The 18327-nt window shown below is 40.2% G+C and overlaps 1 protein-coding gene across 3 annotated transcripts in view; it reads right to left on the bottom strand.

Annotated features, from left to right (window-relative positions):
* PAWR (pro-apoptotic WT1 regulator) overlaps window positions 1-18327 on the bottom strand; it is an 81502-nt gene that overhangs the window by 14583 nt on the left and 48592 nt on the right. For all 3 annotated transcript variants that reach the window (XR_009727830.1, XM_061369374.1, XM_061369373.1), the window contains exon 3: window positions 5101-5135. Coding sequence is in view for 2 of the 3 variants with exons in the window: in XM_061369374.1 (XP_061225358.1) it covers window positions 5101-5135 (35 nt within the window). In the remaining variant the exon portion in view is untranslated. The remainder of the gene's footprint in view (window positions 1-5100; window positions 5136-18327) is intronic.

The following is an 18327-nucleotide window of genomic DNA, read 5'->3' as shown; positions in this document are numbered from 1 at the left end:
CATTCCTGTACTAGAATGCTGAAAACAGAAAACACTTTTGCAACTTCAATAGACATGCTTGTTTTTTTCTGGATGTACTTCAACAGAAATCACATAGAAAAGCAAATGACATCAGTTTGACTACTCTTACACAGAAACAGAAGTTTTGTTTTGAAATTATGTTCTAGACATTTCCTTTAAAATAAATCAGTTATTCACACAAGGACAGGTTTAACAGCGATATTACAGAATGGTGGAGTAACTCTTGCTTCTTCCAATGCCTCTTTGGTTCTCTCAACAAATTCCTGAAGCACTGCCCAAATTGTAATTTCATCCAATTAAGATCATGCAGTCAAAACTTGATTTCACTGATTTCAAGTACAACACATTTATAACTGTATTTGTAACTATACTTGATTTGGAAAATCCTTATTATCTATGACGGTGCAACCCAGTCAATTGCTAACAACTTTGGAAGAATAAGAAGACAATTATTTCTAAATAGGCCACCTTGGACTTCTGTTACATTAGACTGCTTAAGTCGAGTTTGTGGCTTTCAGAGCAAAGCTAAGGAAAGGCAGTCTTGTCTTCCTAGCTTCAGCCTACAGGTGACAAGAGTAGGAAAGCATTCAAGGAGCTGATGCAGCAGTCCAGCAAACAGAAGCCATCGACTTTCAGCCACAGCTGCTCCCTGAAGCATCACTCTGTCCAGCTGCATTAGCACTGGCACCAGGGAAAAGTGAGGAACTACAGCTGATTCAAATCACACCATCAAAAACTTCTACAGAAACAAACCCTAATCATTCCTGCCTTCTAATAACATCAGCATTGGCTGAAAAGGGGATGCAAAAGTCAATAAAAGAACCTTGGGTGACCTGTTTAAGTGTTCATATCTGCACTGTAGTGGTCCTAATATAACAAGCTATATGAGACAGTGCTTCAACAGACAGTCCTCGCTGCAAACCTCCCAAACACAGGCAGGCAGGCAAGTCTGGACCTAGTGTTATGAAACTGTATTTTGCAGCTGCAATTTTTTTTTTATCAGTGACACCAAGGTTAGTATGACAATGTAAACTGTTACAGTTCAAGCTTTGCAGTAATCTAAAAACACTAAGCAAGAGAATTTTAGCAGCTCCTTCAGAGCACCTCCAACAGGTACTCGAGAGCACTCCTTGTCATCTTCCTCACTTACTTTTCAACTTCTGCATCAATGTTAAACTTGAATACAATGCAGTCTTTCAGAATATAGTGGTCAAGGGTCTCTACCTGTTGTGTTCCATGTTCCATGATTCTATCCCCTAAGAGAGGGGAAAACAACTTTGACATTTTGTCTGGAAGCTATAAACCCATACCATACTGTATTCATTTCCACTAATAAACAAACTTGTAAGGGGAACACCCCTGAACCACTAAGAGATTTTAATCCAATTCTTTCTGTAAACTGATCCAGCCTGATCTGTCTGATCCATGAACCATGCAAAAATCTTCTGAGTTATTTTAAATCCTGATTTCCAAGGTTTTCTTTTCAATTTAAGATATTTTCAAACAAGAAGATGAACTGGTTCAAAAGCTAGTAGAAATTCTTAAAAATAAGCTGCTAAAACTAATTCTCTGTGCTTAGAAAAATATTCCTATGTCCACATACATATCTTGCCTTACTGTTATACTTTTAAACAAACTTTTTAGTTCACAGAATGCAAGAGAAACGTAGTTCATGTTTACATGTGGATTATACTCAAATATTTCAATACACACGGAATACATTTTGTCATTCTCTTGTTTCAGAAGCCAGTGATGACATCAGCTATGCAGATAGCATCAGACCTGACTCAGAAAACCATTCTTATTAATTGCAACACCACACCTGTTACTTTAAAATAACCACTCAAAAAGCACTGCAAAAACTGGTAGACCCCATTTCAGTAACAGTTTGGAATGGCCAGAATGAGGCATATCACATTAAGAAAACCTTAGAGAAAAACGAAAGATGAGGAAGTTGATATAGGCTATTACAAGTGAAGGACACCAACACATATTATTCACATAAAGCTCACAGTCAGGACAGACAACTGACCACAACTCCTAAATACTGTGATGAACATGTCCTGTGGCCTTCATGTCAGCACAACCTTGAAGATTATGGTCGTGCTTTCAATAAATCTTATAGTACCACTCCAGATCACAACAGAACCATCATTTTCTATTCAAAATATTTCACATGGTTATTCATGCAGCTACAAAGGAACCCCTCCACAAACTTTTGGGGTCTAAGTGTGGAAAGTTCTGAAGCAAATTCAGAAGACAGTTACAGACTAAGATCCTCATCCTGAACTTTTGCTTACTTTACTGCATAAGAAGACAGGCTCAGCCAGCCACAACAGAAGTAGAATAACATACAGCAGCCAGCCGAGTTCATTTGTAAACATGTCTTCCAGTCAATGGACGCTCATGAAATAGGTTTCTCAGCAATGTCACATAAATGTTTAACCATAGATTGCTGCATCCATATAAGGCAAAGCGGTCAGTGTGTCTGATTAGATAGGTAGTAAAATCTATGCAATTCCTTGATCCCTGTAACATACTGAGAGAACAATGGTTGTGTGAGAATACACAGCACAGACCCTAATCTTAAGTCTCTCTTGTCTTGACAGGTACAGGAGGATGGGCATCTCAATGTAGAGGGGCAGGATCACCTCCTTTGACCTGCTGGCCATGCTTCTTTTGATGCAGCCCAGCATACAGTTGGCTCCGTGCTGTGAGTATACACTGCTGGGTGTAAGTTTCTCACCAACCAACACCCCCAAGTCCTTCTCCTCAGGGCTGCTCTGAATCCATTCTCTGGTCAGACTATTTGTGCTTGGGATTGCCCCAACCCAGATGTAGACCACCACACTTGCCTTTACTCTTAGTTTGCTTTGAACCTAAAGAGTACACACAAAACTGTTAAAAGACAATGAAGTTGAACATATTTGAGCCTTCAAGCAGCTAATGGTGTCAGCTCATCCTTTCGGCATTCACGGTTCAGTCTGAGGTGTGATCACAGAATGGCATTTTCTGTTTCTAAACTTAGTACTGTACTTGGTACTTAAGGGAGATCTGATTAAGTATTACTGTAGAAGGGGCTGGTTTTAGTAAGACTTTCCTTTACTACAGATGCTGGAAGGGGCTAACAAGCCAAACATTCGCAGAACAGAAGATGACTCTGGTCCTGACTCCTTCAACACACCAGAAACTGAAGCCACTAGAAGACACATTTTGTTCAAGTACTCTCTTGTAAAATATTACTTCAGGGAAGGCAGAAGTTTTTTAACACAGAGGAAAACAGACACTGTTAGTTCTAATCATAGTGGCCACAGTATACCCCAGGGAGGCACAGTTAGAATAAAACCCACTTGGGATTTGTGAACACTGGGCACTGTGCTGACTTCATAGGACAATCCTTGATTTTCAGCATGAGATTTGAAGAATATGCAATGTGTAAGATAGACAGCAATATGCATAAAAAAATACTGAAAAACAGCTCACAAGAAGTCAAGAGTCATTACGCCAGTCCTGAGGGAGAAAGTTGACAAAGGATGTATAACACACATACAACCAAACCTAATGGAGGAAAGACTGCACAAGTAAGTCTTATGTTAGCATTTTCTAGTTTTGGAGCTTCCTATCTTTGCAATGCTAATCAGAAGAATTAGCTTATGTTCAAGTAAGCTACAAATGTGACTGGACTAACTTTTATTTATTACCATCCCACACACAACCAAGTTTATGCACATGAGTGAGTATATACAGTATGTGAACAGAGCAAAGATAAGATTTATGAAAAGCCACAAAGCACTATGACTAACACCACTAAGTATTCAGCAGATACAAACAGCAATGAAATTCTGCACAGGGACTGGCAAGGAAGTGGAGACTCAACTAAATTTTTTTTTTAATTATTAAGAAAGTAATCGTGAAATTATGTAGTTATCACTGTTGTGTCAGTAAGTCCACCCATTCTGCAATGACAAAGAGATTAAAAAAAAACCCCATGCACCAATAAATAGCATCACTCAACTAGGTTTACAAGAACTCAGATATATAAACATAAAAGGCAGCATCAGGCTAGAAAATGTATAAAAGCATGACAGGGTAAGCTGTTATGTTTCACAATGACAGTAATGAGGCAGAGGATCAGGCTGCCCAGAGAAGCCATGAATTCCCCATCACAGGAAGGGTTCAAGGCCAGGTTGGATGGGGATTTATCAACGTAATTTAGTGAAACATGTCCCTGCCTGTGGCGGGGGGGGACGACTAGATGATGTTCGAAGGCCCCTTCCAACCCAAACCATTCTATGATCCTATAGGTGAACAATTCTGAAGGCTGGAAAATACACCAGTGAAGACTAGATTACGGCAGGTGATCTTTGCACGTACTTCTACAGACAGAATATACACGCACAGGTGAATAAAAATCTAGAAGAGAACGCATTCATGTGTCAAATAAAAATAAGTTTACACAATGCCTTGCTTCAGTTGAGACATTTTAGACCTCATGTTACCATTACATTTTCCAACTGTGATAGCTGTGTCAGTATTAATTCTGCATAAGCAAAAATTTCACACACTGGTCAGGTACCTCAAGAGGTACCTGAAGTATTTTTTGACTGAAGAACCTGAGCAATGACCACAGTAACACTTGGCTCAAAGAAACAAATTACAAACAGGACATGCTACATGTGGACAGCTTTCCCTCCAACCGAGTCAGTAGTGTGACAAAACAGAAACTTTTCAATATGACTGTGGAGAACAACAAAATTGTCTTCCTGTATTAAATTTCAGAAGACGGTAGTTCATAAGTTAACTGTGAAACTATTAGCTCTTAGGTAACGTGTAGTCAAGTTAAGACATTTGCTTGGGAATCTCTTCTGCACCAGTAAGACCCAGATGAATTTACTTTAAAATAGTAACATAATAAAGGGGGTTTGATAAGTTTGATGCATCTCCCAGGTCACCACTCAGAAATCAAGCTATGTATCTACAGTAGCAGTATGATGGCCTCTACTAGAAACACCCATTTAATCAGCTTCTTTTCTGGCAGGACTATGTATGTATAGAAATGTGTTGTACAAGATCTCATACCTTTTATACCTGCTTGAAACCATCCTGGAGGAATCCTAAAAGAAGAAGAAAAGAAAAACTAATTAACATTCCTCTCATATTTATACTTCCAAAATACTTTATCACTCCACAGAAAACAAAGCCTGCAGTTAAGAGCAGGAGGCCCATGCCTCAAACACCTACTGTACAACTCGGTTTTGCACTATTTTGTTGTCAACAATAGACAGAATATCGAGGATCGTTGTCACTACGTTACTGCTCCTGAAAACCATCTCAGAACCCTTAAATGACAGCTTCTGGTTATATCTTCAAACTGGATTCACTTACTCTGTCCCCTTCACTACAACTACTAATACAGAAACTTGTGCACTTCAAAAGCTGTACATTTACTTTTCTAAAAGTAACAGAGCAAAACTGTTCTGATCCTCTGGCACCACTGCTGTGCTTCTGGACAGAACTAAAACTGAAGCCGGCCAGTAGTCACAGTTGAGACATCAATTTATTATGTATCAAGTAGGTCATGTTAACTATAGGTATACTCTGCTGTACCAACCTAGGTGTTGCAGGCTGGCTCCCCTCAATTTCTCTCAGGTCTTCTCCTGGCATTTACTGTTAAGCAGGTAGGTCAGAGGTCTGTATATTTTGTGCATTCAAATGTCAGACTGTGCCTTGTCAAGCTACAGTAAGTCAATTTTTATATCACTGCTTTCTGAGCATCTGCAGAAGCTTAATGAATTCTAATTACAAACTTAAAGACTACCCTGCATCTCCTTTGACAGCTATTCGGAAATGGTCTTAACTGAAATAGCAAGGAACAGAATACATTTTAAATAAGACTACAGATTTAAACACAAGTTCAATGGTGGAGGAACTGTGGATCTGGCCCCTCAAAGATGCATACATGGAATACTTGCAGATTACAAGTTTTAACGTCATTTTCCTAGCTAAAGGTAAAGAAACTAATTTCTTTTCAGATTCCCACAATTGAGTAAAATATTTTCACTAAGATTACTTTTTTGGGTTTGCGATTTTTTTTTTTGTCTTTTTAATTTGGAAAAAAAAAATCCATTACACTTTGACTTTGTAAAGATGGAAACAAAAGTAACAGTGAGGAAAATGGATCATTTATTGTTACACAGTCCCTGAAAAAATATCAGTACAATATGTGCAAATGGGAAAACCTGAAAGAATATATTTGCATCAATAATGCAATGGTTGTACCTTCCTAATACCAGTCTGATCATATAAAAAAAATAAAGACATGCTTCAACTGGTAAATGATTACACAGGTTAGAGAGAGTAAATCCACAAATATTTTTTAAGATGTTGTAAGAACAACTTGAACCAATTATTACATTAGCCATTTTCAACTTCTGCAATAAGTGCTACACTTTCCCTAATACTAGCAGAAGAACAACATTCAACAAAGTTAAATCATGGAAATTATTTAAAGACCCACAAAGTGGAGTAAAATTGCTGCTTTAATACTGGTTAACTATTTTATCATAGATGACAGCATCTGAAAAGTAGCAATTCACGGCTATGAAACAGCAATCTAATTTCACCTCTAAGTGGACAAGGAAACGATTTTAAATGGTACCAATGCTATTTTTGAAGTTTACTAAGGGCATGTTATCTTTGAAAGGTCATGTCAGTAGGGGGACTTTCTAAGGACTGGAAGGAAGTAAATGTCATTCCTATCTTCAAAAAGGAAGATCCAAGGAACCACATGCAAGTGCTAACCTCAGTCCCTGAGTAGGCAATGGAACAAATCCTGAAGGACAAGAAGGTGAAATCAGCATGAATATATGAAGGGGAAATCATGCCTGACTGACCTGACAGCCTTCTGCAATGAGATGACTGGCTCAGTGGATGACGAGAGAGCAGATGACTTTTATCTTGATTTTAGAAAGGCTTTCATCACTTTCCCCCATAACGCAGGAAGTCCAGCTGGATGCTAGTCACTCAGCAGGGGCTGATACAGGGGCCGATACAGGGGCCAATACCCTTTAACACCTTCATTAATGACTCAAGTGATGGGACAAAGTGTACCTTCAAACAAATTTATAGACTATGCAAAACAGGATGAGCAGCTAATAATGCATCAAATGGCTGTGCTGCCATATAAATGGACAAAAAAAACCAATTAGCTGGATAATGAGCTAATAGAGGCCTCATGAAGTTCAAAAAAAAAAAAAATAAAGGGAAATGCAAAATCTTGCACCTTTCTGGGAATAATCCCAAGCACCAGTACGTGTTGTGGACCAGCTGGGAAACTTCTGTGCAGAAAACGACCTGGGGTCCTGGTGGGCACCAAGCAGAACATAAGGCATCAATGTGCCCTGCAGTAAAGGCAGCCAATGGCATCCTCAGGATGTGCTGCTAGCAGGTTAAGGGAGGTGATTCTTCCCCTCTGCTCAGCTGCAGTAACACCACACCTGCAGTGCTGAGTCCAATTCTGGACATTTCAGTATGAGAAAGCCATACTGGTGAGACTCCAGCTAAGGGGCACACAGATGAGTAAAGGTTTGGGACATCTGACACATGAGGAGAAGCTAAGAGCGCTCCAGGAGGTATCTTGCCAACGTGTACAAACACAGTAAAGAAGATGGAGTCACACTGCATTGCGCTCAAAGAAAGGCTGAGAGGCAATGGATGGAAGTTGAAATACAGGAAACTCAATTTAAACGTAAGAAAGTACTTTCTTATTGTGAGATTAAACATTAGAGCAGGTTACCTAGAGAGATTATGGAGTTCTTATCCATGGAGTTAAAAAAAAAAAAATCTGAACTTTTATATATAGAGGGCTGTACAAGCCCGATTTTTAGTTTTAAGACAGTCAGCAATGACTGACAAGTTGATTTGACTCTGATGTATGAAAAGATTTAAGTAGTTTCATCTAATAGATTAAGATAATGTTCTATATATATGAAAACTGAAATGCCGTATCAACAGTATCAGTCACACCTCTTGGTGGTGATGGTCTCAGAAACATCCTGGTTGTTCCACTAGCCATAGACAAATAGTTTAACTCTCTTTTTAAGCTTAGATAGACAAAGAGTTACATATAGGTGACTGGGTCAAAATTTTGCCTAACTGTATCTACAGATACAACTCTTGCCAGTTAAGCAGAAACTCTGGGCTCTAAGCCTCCTGAGCTCTTACTTCTTTAAACAGCTTTTTCAGGAAAATGCCAAAGTCTTGAGGTTAAGGCCATGCTTTCTGGTGAACATAAACCTTGGCTTACAGTGAAAGGCAGAATTCACAAGAAGGAGAGAATTTAAATTTGACATTGCAGTCTAATGAAGCACACATAATCTTGTACAAAGAAATCTCTGAATCTTGGATGCTTGTTTCCTACTCTAGACACCTAAGGGATGCAATGTGTACATCATTTACCCTTTTCATATCGTAAATGCAAGTATAAGCTGTTATGCAATTTATATACATAGACTTGTACATTTGCCTCTACAAAGAGGCTTCTAAATGTTTTGACAGAACAATTCACAAAAGCCAGTTCTTCAGAAAAGGAAGCTGGGAAAGCAAAGAAACGCTCAGGGGCAAAGCACATGGCAACTACTTTCATTTGCTATAAATAACAGCTGTTTAAGGAAAAAAAAAAACAAAACAAAGAATTAACTAGCCCTTCATCAAAAAAGTTTCCTCAAGATGTATTAGTGGTTTTTATTTTAACAGTTGAAGCTAAGCATGAACAAAAAGTTAAAAATACACACCTGATACATAAAAGCCATTTCCTCTGAAAATGAAATTAATACTGCAGATTTGGTAATTTGTGACTTTTATTATTTTGGAATCTGTAATAAGTACAAACCAATCATTCTTTAAGGCGATGATGCAAGCACCAGGGAAATATATTACCTATCTCTGTTCTCATGTTAAGAAATTATGTTGTGTGTATTATTTATCCAAAAGTTGCTGGGAACAGGAATATATATGTAGTTATATAATAAACAGCATTATGCATCTATTAATCAAAAAAGAATACAAGCTTTCAAACTACTCATAAGCTCTTAAAACGAAGCAAGCATCTCTAATTTAAGATCTTATCTCCTGTATCACTTGGAGAAGAGAAGGTTGGCAGAAAATGAAGAAGATTGCTGTTCCGCAAAGAATTAAGCTAAAAGCAGATGATTAGGTGCATATAGAAATACTAATTTACAAGTCTTGCTTATATTATTTAACATTTTTAAATTTTTAGTTTTAACCTCTGTTTAAAATGGTAATTACTATAAAAATGATTTGTCGAAATAATGCTTTAGGAACAATGAATAGATCCGTTTATTTGAACATCTCATTTTGTAAAAGGAATTCTTTTTATTGTCTGTGGAAATCCTGAATGGACAAACAGTCAGTAAAGAAGTAACGCATAACAGTTATGCTAATGGTTTCCTTCATAATGGTTGAAAAATATTGCTGCCAAAGACATCAGTTCTTCATCCAGGGTTGAAATCACACCCTCATTTCAATTCAGTGTTCAAAACACAGCTTTAAAAATATTTTTAATTCTTGCACATGATCCCTGGCAGCTTGCATTACCTTATAACAGTATATACTACTGCAAACAAATTATATAATCAAGTAGTCTTGCTCTTGATCCACCTCAAGTGGTTCAAGAACACCGCAGACTGACATAGGTCAGCACTGCTGCAGAAAATTGGTCATGCTCCCTTCTTATGTCTACAGAAGTGTTTATGCAGCCAGGTATTAATGCATGACACATGGTGATCTAGGTGAAAATGATCATGGAAACAGCATAGATTTGTCTCATTCACATGAGCTCCTCCATCTCATTCACCAGACAGCCAAACACATACATACACCTGCAGCACAAGAGAATGCATGAGGGCAGAACAAGCAGGTGAGACTATTTCCATTAATGAAACCATTTACTACCAATTAAATTTCTGCCAAACTAGAATGTAAGCAAGTCTGCTAACTCCCCTCCCTGCTCCTGGCTCATCTTGGTACTTCACATGGCCAGTACAGAGATCATAAAAACAAACTGGTCATCAGGCCTTAAATAAATAGTTCTCTGTGTTTACAAGTGTCTGACAAAGATTTCCAGGTGTTAAACTAACCCTACCATTACAAATCCACTAGTTAAAATACACCAATGAACATGCTTTTGAACATGCACAAACTCTGGAGGTCAGCTGGACTCGGAAAATGGTTCACTGGAATCCCTTGAAAGACTACTTCCAAGCTTTGCAAACAATTAAATCAAATCATCTGGATCAAACCAGGTTCTTAGAGTACACTGGTACATATACTGGCATGTAAAACATGTGCAGTGTTTTAGAATTTGACTGTACATTAGCATTACGACTACATGATATTCCTTCATAATGGTATGTATTATGCAGTCAATGATATGACTACATAATAATATGCATGGTTAAATTTTTACCTAAATTAGGCCACCAAAACAATTTTTTTTCATATGCAATCCAAATATGAAAATGTGTGGCAAATAAAACATTGCTGCATGGAGGAAGGAGGGCTGTCTCCTCTTTTACATATCAAGGAACAGGTAGATTTCATCTCTATCCAGGCAATTAATTTAACTCCAATCTCCTCCTTGAGTCACATCCCGAGTAACTACATCTACTTTCTTACATTCAGTACAACTTTATGTTGACCACATGCTCACCAACAGGGAAGGGCTCGTTGGAAATGTGGCACTGCAGGGCAGCCTTGGATGCAGCGACCACAAGATGGTCGAATTTGAGATCCTCAGGACAGTGACAAGAGCGTGCAGCAAGCTCACTGCCCTAGACTTCAAAAGAGCAGACTTTGGCCTCTTCAGGAACCTGCTTAGTAAGGTTCCATGGGATATAGCCCTAGAGGGCAGGGGGGCCCAAGACTCTTGGTTGGTATTAAAGGATCACCTGCTACAAGCTCAGGAGTGCTGCATCCCAACTAGAAGGAAGTGCAGCAGGAGGGCCAGGAGACCTCCTTGGATGGATAAGGAGCTCCTGAGGAAAATTCAAATGAAAAAAGTTTTATAGAAAGTGGAAACAAGGACAGGCGGCCTGGGAAGAGTACAGGGATGTTGTCCGGGAAGCTAGGGACCAGGTTAGGAAAGCTAAGGCCCAGTTAGAATTAAACTTGGCTAGGGATATTAAGGATAACAGGAAGGGATTCTACAGGTACATAGCAAATAAAAAACAGATTAGGGAGAATGTAGGCCCCCTCAGGAAGCTCTCGGGTGAACTAGCTACACAGGATTTGGAGAAGGCTGAGGTTCTGAATGACTTCTTTGCCTCAGTCTTCTCTAGTAAAGGCTCTGACCACACCACCCAAGGCTTGGAAGTTAGACGCAGGGACTGTGAGAATGAAGACCTTGGGCCCACTGTAGGAGAGGAATTGGCTCGAGACCATCTTAAAAATCTGAACGTGCACAAGTCCATGGGTCCTGATGAAATCCATCCACGGGTCCTGAAGGAGCTGGCAAATGAAGTTGCTAAGCCGCCGGTCATCATATCTGAAAAATCATGGCAGTCAGGTGAAGTTCCCGACGACTGGAAAAAGGGAAATATAACCCCCATTTTCAAGAAGGGGAAAATGGATGACCCAGGGAACCAGAGACCAGTCAGTCTCACCTCTGTGCCTGGCAAAAATCTTCGAGCAGATTCTCCTGGAAGGCATGCTAAGGCACATGAAAACCAACAAGGTGCTTGGTGACAGCCAGCATGGCTTCACTAAGGGGAAATCCTGCCTGACCAATTTGGTGGCCTTCTGTGATGGGGCTACAGAACTGATGGACAGGGGTAGAGCAGTTGATGTCATCTACCTGGATTTGTGTAAAGCGTTTGACACTGTCCCACACGACATTCTTGTCTCTAAATTGGAGAGACATCAATTTGATGAATGGACCACTCGGTGGATAAAGAACAGGCTGGATGGCCGCACACAAAGAGTTGTGTTCAATGGCTCAAAGTCCGACTGGAGACCTGTAATGAGTGGTGTCCCTCAGGGATCGGTGTTGGGACCGGTCTTGTTTTAACATCTTCGTCGTTGACATGGACAGTGGGATTGAGTGCGCCCTCATCAAGTTTGCTGATGACACCAAGATGTGTGGTTCAGTTGATATGCTGGAGGAAAGGAATGCCATCCAGAGGGACCTTGACACGCTTGTGAGGGGGGCTGATGCCAACCTCATGAAGTTTAACCATAACAAGTGCAAGGTCCTACACCTGGGTCGGAGCAATCCCAGGCACATCTACAGGCTGGGCAGAGAAGAGATTCAGAGCAGCCCTGACGAGAAGGACTTGGGGGTGCTGGTTGATGAGAAAATGAACATGAGCCAGCAGTGTGCGCCTGCAGCCCAGAAAGCCAACCGTATCCTGGGCTGCATCAAAAGGAGCGTGACCATCAGGTCGAAGGAGGTGATCCTCCCCTTTATCCTGCTCTTGTGAGACCTCACTTGGAGTACTGTGTGCAGTTCTGGTGGCCTCAACATAAAAAGGACATGGAACTGTTGGAACAAGTCCAGAGGAGGGCCATGAGAATGATCAGTGGACGGGAGCACCTCCCATATGAAGATCGGCTGAGAAAGTTGGGGCTGTTCAGACTGAAGAAGTGAAGGCTGCGTGGAGACCTTGTAGCAGCCTTCCGGTATCTGAAGGGGGCATATAGGGATGCTGGGGATGGACTCTTCATTAGGGACTGAAGTGATAGGACAAGGGGTAAAGGGTTAAAACTTAAACAGGGGAAGTTTAGATTGGATATAAGGAAGAAATTCTTTACTTTAGGGGTGGTGAGGCACTGGAATGTGTTGCCCAAGGAAGTTGTGAATGCTCCGTCCCTGGCAGTGTTCAAGGCCAGGCTGGGCGAGGCCTTGGGTGATATGGTTTAGAGTGAGGCAGGGGGTTGGAACTTGATGATCTTAAGGTCCTTTCCAACCCTAACTATTCTATGATTCTATGTTGCCATTTCCTAGGAAACCACAGTTACCTACCTTCTGCAATGCAAAGTTTTGCTCAGATATGAAAGTGAGATAACATCTGAATGCTTGACAACTGAAAGACAATCTGATCTTAATACAAACCAGGAATAAGTGCAGGTGTGGAAAGTAGGAGGAAGAATGTTGAAATACACTTCTTTCCTCTTCCATCAAAATTCCCCAAAAACATGCATTGCTCAGAAGCAACAGTGTCATGAAGATTACCTTCCATTCCTGATTCTAAATACCTTGAAAATGTCTAGAGATTGTTTTTACAGAATGCAATATAAATCCAACTTTGAATGGAAATTTTATCGCCACTCAGAAAAGGAAGGGTGAGGGAAAACTCCACTCATTATTTCCACAAACCATTCTTTCCAGAAGCACTCTCAGGTGTTTTCAATTACCTTAAAGCAGCAATTACTGCTTGCACCCCTTGTAACAGTGGACTTTCTAGATCTCTACTTAAAATACTTGTACGTTTAAAACCATTCTAGGTTCCTTTGCCTCTCCATACTCTCCTTGCTGCCAAGATTTTACATCCATTTCCAAGATTCATTATATTTTATATTTCCTCCTGGTGTGGATTTCCTACGGATGACCTTAAACACTCTTTACTCACTCAATAAATCTCTTTTATAAGCAGTCATTCTAAAAATGAACTTTTTACTTCTAAAGCTGTTAAGAAATCATGAAGTTATCACCACCTATTAATCAGTTACAAAATAAACTGGAACAGGAACCTGGTAAGATTAAACAAAAACAAAAGCTGACCTACTGTTCTTAAATATCCTGACCAAATTTTTCGTATTTGATCTTCCTTTGATTTGCACTCTGGTGAGTTGAAACCAACGCATTTTAAAAGACCCTTGTTTAATTTACATCCAACTGATTTTTTTTTTAAACAAGCCATAATGAATAACATGCAATAGAATAAAACTTCAAGCAGGAAAAAGACATTCCCGTATTCTGGAGATTAAAATTCAACTGCCAGAACTATTTTGATATAGTAGTACTCAGATGCTTAATTCCAGATCAGCAATACTGAACAACCTCTTCTCTGTGATGCACTTGATATAGCCAAGCAAGACCTAAAAGTACCATCATGCACCTGCATAGACACACACCAAACAGAAAATTCAAAGAGAAGGCACCCCTACAGATGCAGAGTAACCTAAAAGTAAATTACAGCAGCACCACAAGTTGCCAGTTCTCTAGACTGACGGTGACTTCCACTGCAGCCCATATGAAATTCATGCATCTCAAACAGGTTCCAGGCAGTCTCTTCTACCTCTTGACTATGCAACCCTCTGAGTAGAAAAGCTGTTAGATTTATCTTTTCAAAATGGAAATATGAAAACATGCAATTCTCTGCGATATGTGCGTGTTTCTGGACTGTGGGTGAAGTCAGGTAAGAACAACTGCAGCTCTCTTTACCTGACAGGGCAGAGCGTCATTGAAGTAATGCACATTCAACAGGCACGTGCGCAAAGCCTGTTCCTATGCTGGTTTTGGTTTTCTAGCTATGAGGAGCAATGAAGACAACCATGCAAATAACACCTCTTCCCAAAATCTGCCAGGATCCAAGGGTACCTCTGAGCTCTGGCTCAGCACTGGCTTTGCCTGGCTCCTGCAGAGTGACTCAACCATTCCTACACATAGATTGCCTGGGCACCACACCAGCAGACACAGGCGTCACGCTCTTTTCTGAGCCCCATGGAGTGGGAAGCATAGTTCAAAGGCACTCAAGTGCCTTGAAGAGGAGCCAGACAAGGTGCAGTAAGGGCAGCAACATTGAAGCCTGCCACAAAGACATTCATTATATCCAGACCTACTGAAATATATTTGCACCATGTTCCCAGAAGTATTCTGTAGTACATGTTACCTGTCTCTAATTAGTCCACAGGATAAAATCCAACTATTCCAACCATTAACTACTCGTGAAATTGTAAAGAATAAAAAAATACGATATATGAGCATACCAATTATTAAACTATAGCACAATTTTAGATCAGACTTATTTTGTATAATGGTAATATAATTTAAAAATGGTAACATAAGGGGTTTTATCTGCTCTTACATAATTCGACAGTTAAAAAGGTATAAATGTTTTGTATGAAGAAAAACTCATTAGAATACATAAGTTCACGGTGGCTCTTTGCCTGACAACCAGGATGAATTAAATCTAATGCCTAACTTTTGGGGCTACTTCTTGGCCAATATATAAGTTACAAACCTGTGTGTTATATTACATACTTACATGTAAGTATTTTCATAAAATGCTTTGTTTTGTTAATATTGTAGCATATTGTTTACCTGTTCACTGACAAACATACGCATGCAATTTAAGTAAAACTATAGTATGTTTACAATGTCTTACAGGTTTCAAAATTATTACTTGTAACTAGTAAAGCAAAATAAACCAAATTAACAATTACAGATTAGAATTTGCTCAGAAAAAAAGGAGACACCAAAAAGAAGCATGACCAGCAGGTCAAGGGATGTGATTTTCCCCCTCTACGCTGCTCTTGTGAGACCTCAACTGCAGTACTGTGTTCAGCTCTGGAGCCTCCAACACAAGAAGGACTTGGATCTGCTTGAGCAAGCCCAGGGAAGAACCTTGAAGATGATCAGAGGGCTGGAGCACCTCTCCTATGAAGACAGGCTGAGAGAGTTGGGCTTGATCAGTCTGGAGAAGAGAAGGCTCTGGGGAGACCTTGGAGCAGCTTCCAGTACCTAAAAGGGGTCTACAAGAAATCTGGAAAGGGACTTTCTAGAAGGGCATGTAGTGATAGGGCAAGGGGGAATGGCTTTAAACTGACAGAGGGGAGATTTGGATTGGACATTAGGAAAGAAATCTTCCACTATGAGGATGGTGAGGCACTGGCACAGCCTGCCCAGGGAAGCTGGGGAGGCCCCATCCTTGGAAGTGTTCAAGGCCAGGCTAGAAGGGGATTTGAGAAACCTGGTTGAGTGGAATGAAGGTATCCCTGGCCGTGGCATGGAGGTTGGAACTGGATGATCTCTCAGGTCGTTTCCAACCCAAACCAGTCTATGATTCTGTGAATACTTTATTTCCAGCTAGTGATCAGGACATGTAGTGAACTAAACCCCCAAGGAGCGGTGGAAAGGGAGGGGAAAGGAGAACCACAGACTAGAAAAACTAATTTCAGTCGGGGAAAAATTAAGTGTCCTAACTTCTGTTCACTGAAGTGAACCTTAACATTTATTTTTTTTTACAGCGTCATCTACTACCTTTAATTAATACATAATTAATAAAGACTTCAGACAAGAACTAACTTAGACATGGCTAAAATACCTGGGTGAAAGCGGTAAGTATTTTTCCTGTGAAGGCAAAGGAGTTGTGACTCATCTCTCTGTTTACATAGAGCCAGAAGGCCACAAAGAAACACTGCAAGAATGCCTAGGGAATCGAATCCGGCATCTCACAGGAAGTTAAGTATCTTCAATTCCTACCTATGAAGAAATCTAGCACAGACATTACGTGAAAGATTAAAGGAACACCTAAGGTAAACCAAGTAGCTCTCAGGGAAGTCACAAGTCACTGACAAGAAAACAGCTCCCAAAAATAAGGAAAATTGAAATACTCACTAAAATGTATGAACAGATGTTTTCCCTTATTCAGGATTCTCAGTTTCTACACCCAAGCAATATTTGATGCCAAAGAACAAGGGTTCAGGACATGCAGTCAGGCACTCAAAAGCTGCAAACATCAGGTGAGGCTGACAAAAGCTGACTAGATCTCAAGTGACTCATTGACAGAGCAGACCTGGAAAATCATCAGACAGTGATTATATCCAAAATATGAACTTCAGGGATTAGTGTTGAATAGGCATCAACTGAAAATGTAGGCTTCCTAAGATTCCCAGAAAAGACAGGGAACTTGGAAATACTTAAACAAAGCTCCCAAATTCAATGTGTCAGTCATAAGAAAATAAAGGATATGTTGCCAGAAACCCTGAGGAACAACCTTCAACACATAAGCAAAAAGCACAGGATCTATAACACAAAATTTAACACTGAAACAAGAGAGCATTTTAAAACAAGATAGAATTCAGATGGACATAAGTCTTCACAGCTTAGAGAAATTAAGGAATTAGTGTCAATTCTTAAAGATCTTTTCCAACACAAATGATCCTATGATTCTAGGATCTTGAGTCACAGAAGACCTGTCACAAAATGACACCCACAGCAGAGATGACAATAGTGAAAACCCAAACAGAACCTGCTGAAATACTTTACAGCAACTGTAAGTATAGAAACCTGCTATATGTGAGAGTCCCTTCTCTCTCACAGAGCTATATGTGCACAGTCCTTCACAACACACTACCCTATGTCTACACATACAGACAAAATACGATTTCCCAAAATTATTTTCAATGGAATTTGTCTCATATTTTACACAGTATTACAGCTTTTTCAACCTCAGTTAGAAAGACAAGTTGCTTCTTGGTTTGCACACTATGTACCAGAAACACACCCAGTGATAAAACCAGCTTCTTCACTGGAAGCAGTTTGATACAATGAACTGTCCTTCAACCTCTACGAGGTACTGGCTCCAAGTAAAGAGAGGCAAAGATACCAGCAAAATGGGCCTGACAGCTTCTACTAACAAATGAGTAAACGGAGGCTGACAAGCCAGAGACTACTCTGTGGCTCCAAAGCCAAGTAACACAGAGTCACCACATCCATACTACATCCACTTCTTGGCAGGTCTCCTCCATGTTCCATGTGAGGTCCCCAAGAAATAATAATCTGGGGTTTCCTCCCCAGTCAAAAGCATCTGAAATCATGCAAGGTTTGAACTACAGGCCAAAGCAGTGTTTTCATAACATGAAACCTAGATCTGTGATGTAAACCCCAGTGCGTTAAGGGCATGCAGCTGTTTCTGAGCTAGCAAAGGCTAGCCATGTCCTCGCAGCACTACACAGGCAGCCCAGTCTGGTGCTGCAATGCTCACACTGGTTCCTGGCACATTCTTCAAGCAGTCACCCGGTATGATGCAAGAGAGCACTAGGTAGCATGAACCAAAACCATGCCACAAAACCTTGGTAATAATTAAGCCAAAAGGTCTTATCAGCAGTGCAGCAGTTGAGCTCGCACTCAGGTCTTGCTCTTTTTAGCAGTATAAACTTAGACTACCTCCACCAAACAACTCTGAATTCCAGATTCCTCCTCCTTCCTGAGCCATCATATTAATTACACCAGACTACATGGATGCAGCAAAGCAGGCTTCCTCCCTCCCCCATCCTCACACCACT

The sequence above is a fragment of the Neopsephotus bourkii genome, unplaced genomic scaffold, assembly GCF_033783945.1.
Source record: "Neopsephotus bourkii isolate Nb327-2 ecotype Australia unplaced genomic scaffold, CSIRO-AGI_Nbou_v1 NB_1493, whole genome shotgun sequence".
NCBI lineage: Eukaryota > Metazoa > Chordata > Aves > Psittaciformes > Psittacidae > Neopsephotus > Neopsephotus bourkii.
Note: the sequence above shows the minus strand (reverse complement) of the source record. Positions and strands in the feature narration are given on the sequence as shown.